Source organism: Haemorhous mexicanus, chromosome 20 (assembly GCF_027477595.1).
Source record: "Haemorhous mexicanus isolate bHaeMex1 chromosome 20, bHaeMex1.pri, whole genome shotgun sequence".
NCBI classification, from domain to species: domain Eukaryota; kingdom Metazoa; phylum Chordata; class Aves; order Passeriformes; family Fringillidae; genus Haemorhous; species Haemorhous mexicanus.
The window spans coordinates 9,129,183-9,147,723 of NC_082360.1; the positions used below are offsets into that span (position 1 = coordinate 9,129,183).

The 18,541-nt window shown below is 42.3% G+C and overlaps 1 protein-coding gene across 7 annotated transcripts in view; it reads left to right on the plus strand.

Moving 5' to 3' along the window:
• The window catches only part of CEP112 (centrosomal protein 112), a 162,119-nt gene that overhangs the window by 71,824 nt on the left and 71,754 nt on the right, over positions 1 to 18,541 (plus strand). For all 7 annotated transcript variants that reach the window (XM_059864085.1, XM_059864084.1, XM_059864088.1 and 4 more), the window contains one exon: positions 11 to 193. In XM_059864085.1, coding sequence (XP_059720068.1) covers positions 11 to 193 — 183 coding nt within the window. The remainder of the gene's footprint in view (positions 1 to 10; positions 194 to 18,541) is intronic.

An 18,541-nucleotide genomic window follows, 5' to 3' on the forward strand; every position in this document is an offset into this window, starting at 1 on the left:
GTCCAATCAGATAGTGGAGCTGAAGCTGGAGCATGAACAGGAGAAGACGCACCTATTCCAGCAGCACAACACAGCGCAGGACTGCCTGGTCCGAGACCATCAACGGGAGATGGAGAAACTGGAGAAGCAGCTTCGCGCTGCCATGGCAGAGCACGAGAGCCAAACTCAGGACTGCAGGAAGCGAGACGGCCAGGTAACGATCAATAACGCTTGAAAGGCGCCCGCTTATTAGAAATTGCTGATAATGAGTGTTTCCTGTTTGCCAGCATTGTTGGTGGTGCTCGCTGGGGGAGCATTTGCGAAACTGGCACATAAACGTGATTTCGATTTTCTTTTTTTTTCTTTTTTTCTTTTTCCGCTTTCCCCCCTCCCTTCCTACTGCTGAATAGGGCTTTAACTGCAAAAACCACAGGTAGCCAGATTAAAAATCCCATGGTGCGCTATAACTCGGCCTATTTATAATCTTGTCTCATTTTCTTTCATGATGGATTTGTTTAAGAAAAAAAGGTATCTGTTCTTTTTCCCCCCCAGCCCTCACACTCACCCCTCCTTTTCTTCTTCCTGGGCAAATCCATGTGAATTATATCTGCTTCGTTCGTGTGCTTTTTTTTGTTTTAAATCTCTGCAGGTAACTCACAAATGGCTTTATTTCCTTTTGTTCATGTCTTTTTTGTTTCAGTTTTTGTATTCTAGATTTGCATTGTGCGTTTGGTTCCGTGTGTCGGATGTTTGATAAGATGATGTGGGTTTGGGGTCGCTTACCATCACGTTTATTTTCCTACACACACGTACCCCTCCCATCCTCCATCTCTGTGGTCACTGTTGGAAGCCATTTGGCAGAATAACCCCCAGCTGAGGTAGCATTTGACTCTTCAAACTTCTGGATGAAATGCACACTGTCAGCATGGAAAATGATCTTTATGAGTTTTCACTTCAAAAACCATCTTATTGCCTTTTTTTCAATGTATTTTGTAAGGACGGCGTGGTATATTTTCCGAAGAGCCTTTATTAAAAAGGCCTGCAATGGCAATATTCTAAAAACGAAGGTGATTTTCTAGTTTAAAGAGTATTTACGGAAAATAAACTTTCCTAATCAGCGTTAGAATTGCTTATCACGCATGGATTATTTTATACCCAAACTGGACATTTTGGTAAAGCATCTTTAGTGACACGTTTTCCGCGCACCACCACCTTCCCTAGGAGATGTTAGGCTCAGACTAAGAGGCATTTTCTCTCTACTTTCCTGTAGGCTGGTAGGCTGTGGCTTTTACGAACACCTTCAATGGAGCTAAATGAAACTGAATTGAAAATTGACTTTTGAAATAAATTGATTTTTTACTTTGGACGGCTCAGACTATCGAAATCTGGCTTAAGGAAGTCCATTAGGAAGCAAACGGCTTCTTGGGGGAGGTTGAGAGGTATATTGCTAAGCCAGGACTCATTTCTCCATTTCCACCATTGTGGTTTTCCAATGAAAACGGGATATACTTTGTGAGAGCACTTGGGCAGGGAATACTCAGGTGGCCTCTGAAAAAAAATTAAACCTCGCCTTTTATTTTCCGTGCACTGTAAGAGCGAACAAAGCCTTAAATGGTTCAAGGAATTGGTTTTTATCCTTGCATTTTTTCTTTTTGGCCCAAGATAGATTCATCTCAGCTCTGGATCTGTATGCGAGTGTCTTTTCAGAATTGTAGCCTCCTCTCACCTGCATTTCTGCTGTTGTTATTTTTTTTTTGCGGACAAAGGCAGAGCTGTAACTCCCACGTTAAAAGAAGGCAGTTTTGGAATTATATAGAATTATTCTGTCTACACACCAGTGCTCATCCCAGTTCCTGTGTTGCTCTGCAACATTGGATACAAAAGGAAAGGGACTCTCTTCAGCAAATCCTGAGGACTGGGAGGTGTCTCTAAGTCCAGCTCTGGTTTGTGCTCTTGGGGGTCATTTCTGGCAGAGGTTGGAGCCCAAAGTTTGGTTGTGCTTTCTGTTTGCAGAGGGATCAACGATGCTACTACAGGTGCTCTGTGGAAAGCTGGGAATTTTCACAGCTATTGTGGGAATCTGAACAGTCTGAAAAGCAGAGTTTGGCCTTTTTACAGAGCTTTTCTTTGTAGTTTGAATATCCCTGTACAGTCATTTGAACATTGCTGCCATGAGAATGACATGTAAATCAGGGAAGAAAGGGCAGTTGCTTTGACAAGAAGAGCTGTTGTTTGTTTAAATTCTAGTGAGACTCTCCCAGCTTTCAAGGACGCAGATTTTTCCATTTGGGAAAATAAATTGCCCTTCGTTCCTTCCTCTGGTCTTTGTATTCAAATCCACCTCTGTCTTTGCACTCAGCTCAACAGACAACACTGATGTTTCTTATGGAATTATAGCCCAAATGTTTAATAGTTTTTTTTTTAATCTTTGCATATGTTTACTAAAAATGCATGTTTTGGACATCTGACGTGACTAATGGCCAATGTCCTTTATGAAACATTTGTCAGGCTCTAAACAAAGGTAACCCATTCTTTTAATGGGTGTTTAACAACACTGCATTTTAAAAACCTGTTAAATTGGAGCCATCTTTGACAGCAGTAATTTTTAGGAGTGCTTTGTGTCGCAGCGAAGGTGAGATGAAACAGGAGCGGAGGCCATTTTGCTTGGCGAAATGAAAAGTGGATTTGCTGGGTTATTTGAAAAATTTAAATAGTAATTAGTGTTAATCACATATGAGTAGCTTGGTTTGAAGGACCTATCTGCTCAGTGTTGGGTGAATGATGTGAAAGCACTGTTATTAAAGGTATTCACTGGAAGTCTTTCCTAAATCCTTTTCCATATGAAAGAGTAGCGAATACGTAGTTCTTACTATTCGTGGTTAAAATATGTATTTCTCACTATATTCCTGGAGACTGCTATGACTGAGTACTGCAGATCAATTTCTTTTACTAATACTGTAGAGATTAATTTAGGTTTTTTATTCCATATCCAAGGTCTCTACTTTCACGTAGGTCTTCAGATACTGCAAAAGACACTATACAAAATAGTTAGATTTTATTCAAATATAAATAAATTAATTAATCTTTAATCTGAACTGGAGTATAAAAATTAAGATTCGATGCCTTGCAAGGTATTAATTAAATATAAAACAATAGTATTTCTTTGTGAAGCCTAAGTCTAATATATTTTCAAGAAAGGAATTTGATTGAAGCGTATCACCTTTTGTGTTGATGATAAATTTCTGGGTAACGATTGCACTCCGCCTGGATTTCTCCTTTTTTAGGAGTCTTGCTCTGATTTTTTCACCTGGGGTTGTAATGCTTGGGGAGGAGTAAATTGACTTGTAGGTCAATAAAAGTCAAAGCAGTACAAAGGCTTTTATGCCATGCTGTGTTCTTGTAGGCTTTTAAATCCTGTACGTTTTCTATGAACTGCCATAATGTTGTTATTTTTTAACCAGTAGCTAATCACACAGGATTATGTTTTTTTAAATGGAAAGTTTTGAATCACCACTTCTATTTAATTTAGATATCTGGATTTTCTTTAGGAGCATTGTTAAGTTTGCTCATACATTCCGCACCTCCCTAAGTAATTTTAGTTTATCCATCAGTTCACAAAACAGGGAGCTCCTTGCATGATGGAGACCTTCCTTTGTTTTAATAAAAGGAGTCTTGCTACGGAATCAGTGATTTTCTGAAGCAAGACTTCAGGTCACAAAGAATATATCCTTGCTTGGTGAAATGAAATATCAAGGTTAGGAAATTTTAATAACTGAAGCGGAGGGGCCGAGTGTCTGTGGTGCCAGTTGTGCCCTCATATTTCCCCTTTGTCCTTTGAATGTCCTTCTCTCCCCAGCATCTGCCACGTGCCCTCAACCAGCTCAAAGATTTCCATGTTCCAGCCGCTGTGCAGAGTTGGATCATTTTCCTGCTTCTTCTTCCACCGTTGACCTTTGGGCAAGAAGAAGAAATAAAATGTACCCCTGTAACATCAAATACGGCGCCTGGCACTAAAGGAGAGGAAAGAAAGTTTCCATGAGGAAGCTGAATCCTCTTTCCAGGTTCTGTTCTGAGATAATTGGCCAGGCCGCTGTGTTCCTCCAGTCCTAATTGGGTCAAGAGCAGCTGGAGCGCTCGGGCGCGTTCTGCCCGCGCGTGTCACTGATGTCACGGGGTTTAATTTTAACAGGCAACGTCTGTGCTCTCAAAAATGAGGCTGCTCTAAGAGATCACTGCTCTTTTGGGGTGTCTTGGGCTCTCAACAGCCCCTTATTGGTTGAGAAAGAAAAACCTTGAATAGTTCTGAAGCTGTGTGGACGCAAACATTGGAAGCGGAGCTTGTTACAAGAAACCCCGACAAACAGGCTGGAGGTGGTAAGAAGAGTTAATAAGGTGTTATCCCATGGCTGAAGGATCTGTTTCCTTTTTCCTCTCTTGCTTTGTGAACTTTCCATAATCCCCTTGGCCTTTACCAGCCAGGTTTGCTTTTCCTTCTCTGAAATCAGCGGCTCCTCCCCTGGTGTCCCATGTACAGCACATCCCATCACTTCTGGCTTCTCTTTGGAAATGTCTTTCTTTGCACTTGGGATCAACAATCTTTCTGCAGCTATTGCTTTGTCTGAATTAATTTGAGCCTGTGGAGTTAAAATAGAAAGACAGTAGCAATCACTATTTTCATTTCAGCAATGATAGTTATTTCATTCCAGCAGGTTCTTGGTATATGTTTGTGGTTCTGTGTAGACAATTAGTGTATCAGCCAAGTGGGGGAAATAGAGGACATTTATCTTGGCTCCATAAATGTATGAAGGGTGGCTGTGCTGCTGTGTGTCTGCTGCAGAGCTCTGTCAACTATTGACAAGAGAAATACAGGAAAAAACCCAGCAGAGACATTACCTACTTGTTTAGTGATAGCTGAATCCCCAACTCATGCCCAGTTTCTGCCTGTATGCAACTACTGCTGCAACAGTAACTTTGCAGGACTGTACTATATTAATTAGAAGGATTTGGGGCACATTTTTTTTCAGAATAGGAGACTCTCTTAAACTTTGATTTGAAAGAACTGATTGTTACCTACAGATAAATCACTGATCAACTTTTCTGCTTCATGCAATTGTTTGAATGTCTCCAGATACCAGTTCCCACATGGTTATTCTCCCAGTATCAGTGGAAGCAATTTGCTTGAGGGGATCTGGAGGGTACAGATAGAGGTAGCCTGGGAAACATTCAGATGCTGACAGTGCTACTGAAGTCACTTCTGTTTACAATTTGGAGTAAATAAATTATATTACTCTTTTTTTTTCCTTTTACTTCCTTTCCTTTTCTTAGCAGAAGATGTCTTTGGCATGAGAAGAAATGCACTGCTTGCAATGCAGGGTTTCTCTGCAGCCAATCTGAATCCTGGAGTTGCAATCTAAATATTTGTTTGTTGTATTTTACTTGGAGAGAGGCTCTTGGGCTGCCAGTCAGACTCCTGTAGACAGACAGCCGTTCCCTTTTAGCCTTTCCCAAACAAAAGCTTTTGGCTGTATTGCAGCATGTTTAATTTACCACCAGTCAGCCCAGGATAATGAACATGACTGTTGATATAAAGTATTTAAATATTTGTTGCAGCACTTGTGTGGTTTTCCTTGGTTGTTGTTCACAGTCTGCTGACTCAGGGCTGCCATGGATCCCATTGATGGGGAATATCTGCTGAAATCAGGGATCTGGTGGTGTGTCCCAGGGAGATGTTCACACTGGGCTTTCACTCAGAGCATTGCTGTGAAATGGTCAAGTGCAGCAGTTCCTTGTGGAGTACTCAAATATTGTGAACCCACAGAGCTGGATTTCACTTGAGTGAATGCAGGGGAGCTGTGGGAAGGGTTTGGGCTGCAGCACTGGGATAATCTTTGAGATAAGAGCTAAAAATGAGCCTTTGCTCTGGAGCAGGCAGTGCAGGCTCAGTGTTCTCTCCATCAGAGTCTGGCTCTCCTGAGCACATCCCTGTCCCTGCTCAGGTGATCCCACCTTGGCACATTTGTGTTCCTGTGTCCCACTCTGGCTGAGCTGCTGGGTTGGGACACCTCTCAGACACCTGTTGGTCCAGCTGTGAACATCTGCCACTTCCTCACCTCGTGCACCCTTCAGAGTGTCCTTGTGCCATAGTGGGTGATCATCTCTGATGTCTCCAGTGTTTCTCCTCGGCTCTCACTCTCCTCATTAGAACTGAAGTTGGATTGAGAGGAATTTGGGGCGGGAGGTGTGACTTCACTCGTTCCTTTTATACTTCAGTCAGCCCAGCACTTGAAATACTTGAAAGACATTTTTGGAAGGCATACATAATAGTGCACAAATTGTCATCTGCTGATTAAAAATGTTAAGTTAACTTAGGAGACAACAGACATTTTGTGCTGTCTACAGTGTATGTAAAAGAGAAAGCAGTTGCCATAGAAACTAGCTCATCACATAATATGAATTCTGAATCTGAGATGGAGTTCTTTTCAGCAAAATGGAATTTCTGTTTCTATGATATGAAATCGAATATATCTGGTAATTATTATAACATTGCAACCAGTGTTTTTATATTATTTTTTGTTTCATTTTAAATATTGGCAGCTGAGGGTGGAGTGTATAATTTTACTTGTCTAGGGGCAGGGTGTAGGTCGTATGGCAATAATTTTATTTTATATCAGCACTCCTTGATTAGGAAGAAGTGATTATTTCCTGCACTGATGTTAATAAACATAGAATAATTTCTCTGAATAGAAGTGAGATCAGTTTTACTCATCAGTGAGATGTAAAGAGTCTTTATGCTAGGTTTTAACACATCCACTAGGTGTGGCTTTGCAGGCAGGGTTTGTGTGTGATGGCTGCAAGGAATTATTAACACTAACAGACAATCAGCTGTGCATGGTGTGAGATAATTTCTCACAATAAAGTTACAATAAGGAATCCTGAAGTCAGAAATGATCAAGTACAAACAGGTGCATGTACAAACAGGTAGTAACTGCAGCATTTGAGGTGGTGTAGTGTAATTTCTAAGCAAAGAGGCAAAAGTACTGTGTTAGTCTGCAGAAATGATCAATGTACAATAAAATCTCTTGATTTTGATTTGATCTCTTGATTTTGGTTTGATTGATCTCTTGATTCCTTGATTTGATTGAAGGAGCTTTCTAAGTGAAGATCAGTGTACAGCAAAGCCAGGCTCTGAATTTGCTTATTGATATTCAGATTGTGTCCAAGTCTTCAAAGTGCAGTTTCTGTGATACTGGATTGTTCCAAATATTACAACTAAACTAATTCAGTAAATGTCTGCTGCACAGAGAAGGGAATGCTTGCTCCCAATTTTATTAATGGTTTTTAGTTCTTTTGAAAATTGCTTTTTTTGTGTTACCTTGTAATGTGTTCGAGACAGTTGTTGAATAGAAGGAAGTTGACTTCTCCTAGTCCATAGAACAAGTGCAGCAATTTGGAAAACAGCAGTGCCATCCACTTCAAACGTTCCCCTGAGTGCTGAAGGGACATCCTCTAATGGGAGACCAGCATTCATTCTGGAGTTTTTTCACAGCATCATAGAATAATTTGGGTTGGAAGGACCTCTGGAGGTCACGGTGCCCAACCTCCTGCTCAAAGCAGGTCTGACTTCAAAACCACATCACGTTGCTCAGGGCCAAGTCCAGCTGAGTTTTGAAAAACCTGCACTGGTGGAGATTTCACAGCCTTCTTGAGCCAAATGCTCCAGTGCTTTACCAATCCAGTGTGAAATCCCTTTTCCTGGATATGCAGCTGGAAGATCTGTTGTTAAAATTTGGATCTGTTGGTTCTTGCCCTTCCTTCAAGAAGAGTCTGCCTCTGTCTTCTCCACAATTCATTGCACTCAGTTGAAGACAGAAAATTGATTTCTCTTTGGTGTTCGGTTCTCCAGGCTGAGTAAACCTGGCTTGGTGAACTCCCTGCAGGTCCTGGTGGTCCATTCCTCAGCTTGCAGGGTTTGAGGTCCCTGTGGATGGCCCCCTGCTCTCCAGGCTGGCTGCTTACCCAGGAAATGGCATCCACAGTGTGGCAGAGTCACTGTGTCCATCGTGCAGGGCTTTGGAGCAGGTGTCCAGCTGTACCTGCCCCATCTGAGCTTTGGGAAGTGCCACTTGTTGGCTGACTCTTGACTCCTCCTGTTCAAACCCTCTGAGTTCTCTGCTCACACTGGAGACAGGACTCTGCTCATCCCTCCAGTCCGTGTCCCTTCAGTTTGACTGTACAGACCCTGTAGAGTCTGTATCAAAACCTTGCTAAAATCAAGATAAATGACACTGACACTTCTCCCCTTTCACTGTAGGAGACAATCACTTTATTCAAGCCTGCATTGCCCTGGTTTATCCAGCTTGCTGTTCCCAGTGACCCTGTTATGCTTCCTTGTGTGGAAGTTAATTTCATGGAGTTTGACACCATCATTTTTCCAGGGATGGAGGTTAGAGTGTCCTGTCTGTGATTACCTACTAAGGTGCTGTGTATTGCAAATTAAGTGGTTAAATTTCTTAGAGTGTGGTTTTTTTTCTCTCATCCCTTCTCTAAAGGAAGATTATCCAAAATCAATTTAGTCTCTCTTCCTTAGGTCATCAGATGTTAATTCCATTTACTCACTGCCACCATAAATCAAGTTTTGAACAGTAGTCTGGCTGTTAAATGATATATATCTTGATAGGAGAGATTCTATGATCTGCTCAGTTCCTCAATTCAAAGGTATTTTAAATACCAAGTGAAAGAATGAGACACTGGGTGAGAAATGGTGACAATCTGTAGTTTGGAATGTTAACACCACTTGTTTTGGCAGCAGTACTGCTCGTAAAACAATAAGATCCATATGGATGCTAATTTTCCCAATTTTGAGTAATAAATACAACCTCTTTATGGTTTAAGTAATGATATTACTCAATACCACTGCAGGGTCCAGTAGATGGTTTCATGATGAGGTAATAAATAGCGATTTTGGAGAGCTGATTTATTTGTGTTTTTCTTTTATGTGGTTTCTGATGGGGGAAGAAGAAATCCCAGAGCCAGTGCAAAGCCTTGCCTTCTCCTGTAGCTGACATACTTTGGCTGAAGATATGTCAGCTGAGAAATATGAGCCCATCCATACAGCTCTGCACGCTCCCACATTAAAGTATTATAAAGGAACCTTCAAGTGGAAAACCAGTAACAAATTGCAGCTGAGATGCTTATGGCAAATTGCACTGCCCTGTGTGCCCCACCACTGCTCTGCCTGTTCCTCCACATGCTGCTTCAGCCTGGAAGAAAAATGGGAGCCTCCTCTGGTTCTCCTCTGTTTCCCAGACAGGAGCTGCAAGGGGGACAAGCCCCAGGCCCCCACGGTGGGTTCTCTTTGGGGCTGGGATGATGCTGCTGGCACAGACACAGCTTGAGTGTTTCACCACGAAAATCTCTGCAGCTGTTTCCCCACTGGCCCAAGCCCGGCATGTCTAGCAACTCCTCCAAGTCATTGCTGCCTCAGAAGTATGGAATTTGCTGTCCCATCCCATGGAGGGGCAGCCAAATGCTGTGCACTCCTCCAGCCCTGCTCCCACCCCAGTGCCATGCCCGGTGTGCGCTCCCAGCTCCAGCTCCCAGCTCCAGCCCTTCCGAGCTGCTCCAGCCCCTTGCCCACCAGAGCATGGACTCTGGGCACACCACACCCCACACAGGGAGGGCTGGGGGTGTCCCCTGCCAGTTCTGAGCTGTGTGTGGCAAAGAGGTGCCAGCAAAGGGCTCCTGACTGGGTTTTGGGATGTGCAAGCCAGGGAGATGGGACAGTGCAGTGCAGTGCCAGGAATCTGCTGGACCTGGGTGGTGCAGCCTGTGGGGCACTGGCTGTGGGCTCTGGGACCATCTCCTGCAGGGACCCAGCTCAGGAGAGCCCATTTCCCATCCCCACCTCTGAACTGAGGGCTCTCAGGCAGGAGCAGCTGCCCTGGCACAGCCCTGCAGAGCCCTCTGAACAATCAGCATGTTGGTATCGCTCCACACTTCCCATCCTGATTCATTATCTCTTGTCTTTTCTGCTGCCATTTGGTGTTTCTGTTTTCCCTCACACCCAGATAAGAGCAGGGATTTTAGGTTCTGCATTTGGGGACATTCCAGATAGAGAAAACATCGTGAGTGCTCAGCTTAGGGCTGTGGGCTTGTGCTGGCCTCAGATATTTGAGCTCAAAGAACTGTGCATACCTTCTCTGCAATTTTTCTTTTTCCTTCTGAAAATATTTTTCTTTTTTTTTTTTTAAGAAACAAATTAGAAATAAAATCCATTCTTTTAAAGTACAGTGATTATTTTCATATGGAGTCAGACAGCAGAGCTCAGCCAGTCACCTTTGATGAAATGATTGTCACCTTACCTGAACAAAAACTGTTTCTTCATTTGAATGAGTGGCACAGACTGTGACAGTGATTTAAGGTCTTTAGTGCTGATTTCATGCAAGAAAATATTTTTCACAGTGTGACTTTAAAGCAGACTTTTTTCCCCCAATTACTCTACATGTTGGCAGCAAATTAGCTTTGAGGGAATATTGTGCACATCATAGTTCTCTCTTGATGTACTGGGGAGTCATTTTTGGATCCTTTAGCTCAGTCAGACCAATGACTGACATTGTTCATGTCTTCCCTTTCTGTGGATTTGAAAGACTTCCTTTTGACAGGGAGGGTGAGATGGAAAAAAAGCAGCCAAAGTACAAGAAATGATTGGCAAAGTGATGATATCATCCAGTGTTCAAAGACTCTGCAAAATGAAGCTTATTAAGGTGACATTTTGTCTTCTATTCAGCACTAATTGGAATCATGCCTGGGTGCATGATGTGGAAGGTACTTAATACCTGAGTGTTTATCATGACAAAATGACAGGAATCGATGTCAGGGATGCTGCAGATTTCTGTTTAATGGAGAAAACAATATATTTCAAACTGCAATTACATATCTCAGAGTCATTTGTATTCATGTGTCTGAAAGTCCTCCTAAAATAACACAAATAAGAAAACTTCACTTTTGACCCCTCAAATATTGGCCTGATCATGAATATTCCATTTTCAGGTTTTAGAGTTGTTCTTCAGAGTTCATAAAATCGTCACTAAGGTAGTTTAAGGGGGAAAAAAGGCAAAAAAAAAGGGACAAAACCCTCTGACACTGTGTTTTCACTTGAAACAGATCTGAAAATCCCACGAAGAGTGAACTCCATCTTCCACACAGGTGATACAATTCTTCTAAAGTTACCTCTGACAGCTTGAGTTCTTTTGTAGACTGTGCTTTCTGCTGTATTGGCATCTGTGAAATGAGTTTAGAAAAGAGAAACAGCAGAGAAAGTGATTTTTGGAAAGGCAACTGCTGCAAACAGAGCAGACTGGAACATTTGAAGGAAGCTGCTGTATTTGGTATCCTTAGGGATTTCTGGGTTGGAGGGCACCTGTGTCCTGGCTGGGGTAGCAACAGGAGCAGTGTGTTACTCTGCATCTTCATCTTGGATCTTATGAAATCCAGCTCTTCAATTAAACCTCTGGTTTAATATAAAAATAATATTTATTCAGCAGCTGATGCAAACAATAAGCTGGTAGATGACATTGTTACCTGAAGTGCTGTTTTTAAGGGAGTAGGGGTTGGCAGTTGCAGAGTAATGTGTTTTTTAAAAACCCAAACAAAAAGAGAAACAAGCAAAAAGCCCACAAACAAACAGAAGGAAAAAATGCCACCCCAAACACAAATCAATGGAGTGTGGATGCTCACAGGAATTACTGGTCATTAAGTGACTGATGCAGCTGCCTGTGTGTCCCTGTGAACTGCAGCAGTCCTGTAACTAATGAGATGTTGACAAGCAGTAGTTTAGGGGCTGCTGGTAATTATTTGTATTGCTGGAATCCTCTCGGGGGTCTGAGTCTATGTTGTGTTAGTGAAAACATGGCACAACAGACAGTTCCTGTCCCTGAGAGCTGGTACCATAATTGTGCTTCTGGGATGCTGCAAGTGGGGGCAGCAGAAGGGTGGGGACCTGAGATAAACAAGGTTTATCAGTTGGTTTCTCTGTAGGTTGGTGTGCTTGGAGCAGGGAAGCAGAAGACCCAGCACACGAGCTGCCTCCTTTGAGTGCAGTGCCTCTAATAACTCAAAAAATCACATCAAAACATATCAAAAAATGCCCTCCCATGATTTGTCTGTAGCTCTGAGAGGCAGCTGAAGAGTGCTGGCCCCTTGCCTTGTCTGCAGTGGCTGCTGCTGTCAAAGCCTCTTGTGTCACTGTAAGGAAAAGGAAAAGTGACTGAGGTGGGAGATGAGCACGTGAAGAACATTTTTGTCTGTTCAAAGTTTGGGAACCCCTGCAGTGATTGCCATGCTTCCAGACATGCTGGTTGTTCAGCCTGCTCAAGTTTGGTAATAACTGACTGCAAGCCTTCTGAAGCTGTGTATTGCAGGGATTTCCTCAAATTTAAAGAATAATTTGTTATTGTTCCTTTTATCTGTTGGATGCTGTTGTAGGGGAGTGCAGGGGGAGTGCAAGGAACAGGACCCAAGCTGTCAATATACCATTGGTAAAGTTAGACAGAAAATATTAATTTTTTCCTGCTAAAATCAGTTTGGGATATGTGAGGGAGTGTGTTTGTGTATATATATGTGTCTGAGTGTGTGTACATGTATTATTGCCCTCTAATGGATAGAGTCTGAATGGCTCAGCTTTGTCTGCTTATATGGGGCTTGCAGCAAAACATGATTTTCATGATGTCTGATATTTCCCATTTTAGAAGAACTTTATGATGTTTATTCAGAATTCTGATGCATCTTTTGTGTGTAACATTCCTGTAGTTTGTGTAATTAATTTGGAATTCTGTAGAAAGTCCCACAGCTTAGAGAAGTGCCTTTTCTTTGTTCTCTGAAGGTTCTTTTCAGCTCAGCCAAAACCGCCTGAAATTCAGCATTTTATTCTGCTATTTTTACCACAGTGCCAACATAATAACTGAATTTTGAATAGATTTCTGTACAGCAGTGACATCAAGAGCTTTTTGGATGTGTAGATCTTGCTCCTTTGCTCTCTTCCATCCAGAGCATGTCCCTGTCCCAACACCCCTGCTGAGCACCCCGGGTACCCAGGACCCAACTCCTCAGGTGAGGATGGAAGAGGGAAGGAGCTCTGCTCTGGTTGAGGGGTGTTCCCAGGGGCTGCTCCACCCCATCCTGCTGAGCAGCTTCCTGCCTGCTCCCAGGTGTTGTTTGTTTTCCAGGAAAAGTGGCAGAAGTGTGTAATGTAGCATTAATTCAGGCTGAGCTTTCAAATCTCCATGAGATTTGTGATAAAGCCAAGTGGTCTAATGATGTGTGATAGGTTAGGGGTTGTTTTGCTTTTTAAATGAAACTGTCTTTAAAGGTAACTGTGGAGTGACTCAAGGAGGAAGGCTGCAGGTTAGCTGGGAATGGGAATACATTTGTCTGTACTGAGAGTTGTCTAATTCTCCATGTTCTTCATAGTGGAATCCTAACTCCACCATTTCTTCCTAGCAGTGCTCTGTTTCCATTCAATAAATACAGGTGGGGGAATTCGGTTTCAGAATTATGTTTTTTCTCTCTGCAGCCATGTTCTTTTCCTTTTCAAACTTTGCAGCAGAACTGTGCAGTGTCTGGGACAAGCAGCAGAACAGCCCTGGCTCAGGGCTTGTTCAGCTCCCACTGCAGATCCACGGAGCAGTGAGTGTCCAGAGCCACCTCCCTCCCCTCCAGGAGCCTCCTGAGGGGGGTTTTACACAGACATTCCTGATGGATATGGATTGCAACAAGCCAAATATTCCTACTCATGAAACCCTGTCAATATTCAGGGCAGAGCAGCAGCTCATTTCACAAAGCTCTGCTCCAGCACCTCCAATCTCTGCAGGCTTTCAGCTGAGTCCATCACATTTCTATTTATGATCCAATTACAAGCTGAATGTAGGCTGGAAGAGCAGAAGGAGCAGCACATTAATCAAATTCCCTTGTAATGACTGTGTTCTCGTGTGGGTGATGCTCTGAGGTGTGATGTAAGGTAGGGCACACAGTGCTGGCTTTTCCTGTCCCTGCCCAGGGCTGGGCTGTCCCTGGGCTGTACCTGCTCAGCTTGGCAGGCTTCCACAGAAGGCTATTGTAGTGATGGGACAGCTTTTTCCTGGCAGCAAAAGAAATTGTCCCTGTGTTTCACTCTCCTACATTTTCCATTTGTGAGGAAAATAGAAAAAAATTTGCATATGTTAAGAGAGAGATGAAGGATGTTGCAGCAGCATCTTCTCAGCCCAAGATGGGGATTTTATCTGCATTTCTAAATATTGGTGTTTTTCTTCTGAGCATGATGTTTCCTAGCAATATGCTTTTTCCCTTGGAAGAGTTATTTTCCACTCACAATACATTGGCAGCCATTGTTTGCATTGTTCAGGATCAACCCGAGGATTTTTCTAAATGTTATTTTGATTTGATGACTTTGTTCATCAGTGAATTATGAAAGCTCTGATTGTTTAGGGCACAAGAAGGGCACAATGCATTACTGGGTCACGTGCTCATTTAATGCATGCACATTGTGGTGGCAGTAGTAATAGCTCCATTAAAGAACAAAAGGTAGCAACACATAGAAGCTCTGGATCTGGCCAATCCCCTCAAATTACCATAAATATTTGAGCAATCTGAATAGTTTTAGACTCTGTAGTAAAGCTTTCCTGTTTTTATCTGGCACTGAAGGAATGTGGAATAAAGTATTCATTTAACAAAGTATAAAAATATGTGTGCTATGCAGTTATAATCATGTGTCATTAATCAGAAAATACTGCAGAAACTCTGACAAATTAAAAACACAAGGATGTGTCTGCAAGGGCTTTTTCAGTCATTAAAAAGCTGCTTCACCTCTCAGGCAAACTATTTAATGGCAACTCCTTGCTCAGTGTACTGACATCTTCAAAGGCTCTGACATCTGTCGGCCTTTGAACTACCATTAAAAAATATTATCCCATTTCCATTCTTTTATGCCCATTTTTTTAATTATAGTCCTTCTTTCAAGTTAGGAACATGGTTGGTTTAAATGATGCTGTCCTTTCGTTTTCAGCCACCCAGCTGCGGTTTGAATAAATTGATGTAGAATCAAAGGCGGGACTTTAAAGGGAAAAGGTTTGATGGACTTGGACTCGGAACCAGATGAGGTTTTATGATGAAAAGGGTTTAATCCCAGCACAGGCATCGCTTCTATCACTCCAGCAGTACAAAGCGATTCATATATATAGGTTCACCAGAAATGATCTATTTTTTTTTTTTTTGCCTTTTTTTTTTTTTTTTAAACAGCACAGATCTCTTCAGGACTTGCAAATGTGGCATTAGCTAATATTCAGAGAGCTGATTTCCTTTCATCCACCAGAAGCTTATGATTATAGTACAGTTCTCGAATTGGAAATGAGAGCTGCAACACAGATTTAAAGCTCTGCTGTCTGATTTGTATTCAATATACATGTCACTGCGGGACAAGGCAGTCTAGGCCGAGCTGGTTCAATGAAGGGAAAAACAGTTTCAGCATCAGAAATTCTGGGGGGGTGGGTGGGAAAGGTACCAATTAATTCTTACCTGCCCTACCTGAGTATTGTGTGGGATACTTGGTGGATTACTCTCGTGCTGAAGCTGTGCAAACAAACCCTTGTGATAAGGTTTCTTTGGCATCTCTGGCATCAGAGGCTGAGGGAATCTGCAGGATTAATCAGTAATGGCTCCTAAAGCAGCCATTTCTGTGGAAGGCAATGTTTGTTTTTCTCTGCCTGAGTTTCAAGGAGGTTTAGCAGAGACAGCCCTGCTATTCCTTTATAGCCATAGCCTTCATTAATGTGGTAATTAGGCCTGTGTGTGGGGAGAGCCAAAATCTCTGTCTCACAAGTGCATCAGAAGCCATTTATCAAATCTACCACCTCAGGGTATCCAAGAAGCAATCTCTCTACTAGTTCCCTGATCTTTGTGTTAGTAAAAATGTGCTACAAAAATCATGATTTCTATTTATTTTCACAGAGTAAGATTGTGTCCTTCACAACAGTGATGCTTTCCAGGGAAGGAAAGCAGCAGGTTTCAAAAATCTGCAAATTCTGCCCCCTTAGAAGGCTGATGGACAGAAAGGAGCCAGCTCCTTTTGGTGCTCTGCCTTCAGTCAAGAGTTTCTCCTTCAAACCCTTCCCACAGCTGTTGTTCCCTGCCAGAATATTCAGTTTAGCAGTAGTACATTTTTCCTGATTTCTTAGGTTGTGTTTTGGGGTTTGTTTTTTGGGGTTTTTTTTGAGACAGTAGTAAATATAAACATGGGCCTTTATAAATGGATTTTTTTATTTGACTGCTATTTCATAGTCTGCGTGTTTAGTATGTATTTAGATTTTTACATTTAAACTGTGTACTAATATTTATTCAGAGTACAGTAGATCCAAAACAGTTGCATAAATAAATCTGAAGAAATTCCTGCCTCAGGATGCAGTGGCCTGTTTGTCATTCAGAAAACAAAGAGGCATCAACTGAATTCAAGGACAAACTGAGAAGGATAAAAAGGACAGAGATCAACAGAAAGGTGCCAGAGGAAGATACTGAGCCAAAACCCCTCTCAAATTCAAGAGAAGAAATGTTAGGCACAGTTTTCATTTATTTTGAACACATCATCCTGTGACTGATGTCATCTTCCTGAGCTGGTGGCTGTGGAGCAGGAGGCTTCCAGAAGGTCTCTGGGCTCAGGAGCCACTGTGGAGATGGTGGGAATTGTGCAACCAGCACAATTGGGTGAAGGTGCAGAGAGGGAGACTTGAACCAGCACCAGCTGGGTGTGTGGCAATGGGACCATAACCTGATGCCCTCAAAGCCAGCCTCACACCTGAGCTGGCTGAAGACCACCTTCTCTAGGATTTTCCTCCTCAGGTGGAGATGACACATTTGAGTGTTTTATGTCAGGACTGTCTCTAGACATAGACTACCAGAATGTGCTTCTTCCAGTGAGAAATTGATTTGAAAAGGAGAAAGCCAAAAGTTGGACCTGTGTGTGTAATTGTCCATCTGATTGGTGTGAGCAGCTAACATCAGGATGAGAATTTACCACAACTGACTAACAGGAATGCTGCAGCTGTTGTTGCTGCCCTGCAGAAATGAGGGATCCATGCAGTCAGAAGCTGATTATTTCTTTCAAATCTAAACCTGTGAGTGATGCAGCTTTTATTTCTGGATTTCAGGATTCCTGCCCACACACATTGCCAGTCATGAGGCTGAGAACAAGGACTTCAGGTTTGGTTAAAGACTGTCACCTTTGTGTAGCAGTGTGACATCAGAAATGAGAGAGGTTCCTGCTGCTTGGCATCCTAAACAGAGCAGGATAGGGCAGGTGGTGCTTTGAAATCCTGTTGCTGGCCCAGAGAATGACAGCATTGAGTTCCTTAGCTGGCTTCCTGTGATTATTCTGGAGTTTTGAAAACTTTCTCTTTTTCACCTGAGTGACAGGGAGGGCAGGGCTTGGACAGAGGTGTGGGCTGGGAGTGTTCCTCAGGTGCCTGTGGAGATGCTCCTGGCAGAGCCCTGAACAGGAGCTGCTGTGCAAAGTGGGCTTTTCTACAAGTATGAACCTCAGAAATTAAAGGTGGCAGGTATTTTATGCATGGACAGCTGATTACTGAGGCTTTTTTTTACTGAGGCATCTTATCTTTAGTTTGTCCTGGCAAGTTTTGTGTCTTATGCTGTTTCCATTACAGCAAAACCCTTATGGGATGTGTGAGGTAAAACTTGGGAATATTCAAAAGTTCTGAGTAACAAATGCATCCAAAGTAAAAGTGTGTGATGCTTTTCTAGGTGGTTTTTTGAGGCATGGGGTTGTTTTGGTTCTTTTGCTCACAGTGAAATCTTTTCTACAGCTGACAGGCAGAGACATTCTCATAGACAATGCAGAGTGTTCCTCTTCTGGGGACAGATTGGGAATTACAGTACATTTAATTTTGCTGCCTCATAGAGATGAATGTCTGTAGTAATCCTTAAATCTGCAATACATCGTGTCTGCATTTAAATCAGAATTACACATTGTTCTGGAAATGTTAATGCTTTTAAATTTAATGTGTGGGAAATTTAAATGCAAATGTTTTTAAAAGCTTTGACTTAGGGGATGCTGGACACAGAATGCTCTGAGATTGACAGGTGGTTCTTCCCAGCCCACTGCAAAGATCTTCAGGCTCCATTTCTGGATTCCCTTGCAGGAAATTCCTATCCTTCCTCAAATATCAGTAGCTTTTCCTCACTTGCAGAACAAGCTTTACTCCAGTGTTATTTCAGACCTGAACATATCCATGGCATTCATCTCAGAGGAATATTTGCCTTTCACATCCTAAACTGCAGAAATTAAAGCTTTAGAGTTTTTCATAAAGGAAAACAGGGAAGATGTTTTTTGTCATTTGCCCCAATCATCATTTAGGGATGGATTGCTGTGATTTGTACAATGCAGAAAACCTGGTGTTACATGTAGATTTTCATTTATTTTTTTAGCCACTCTTCATTTTATTTATGTTTTGCTCCCACAAGTTATTTTAAGGGATCACTGCATTAAACAGGTATTTATGGC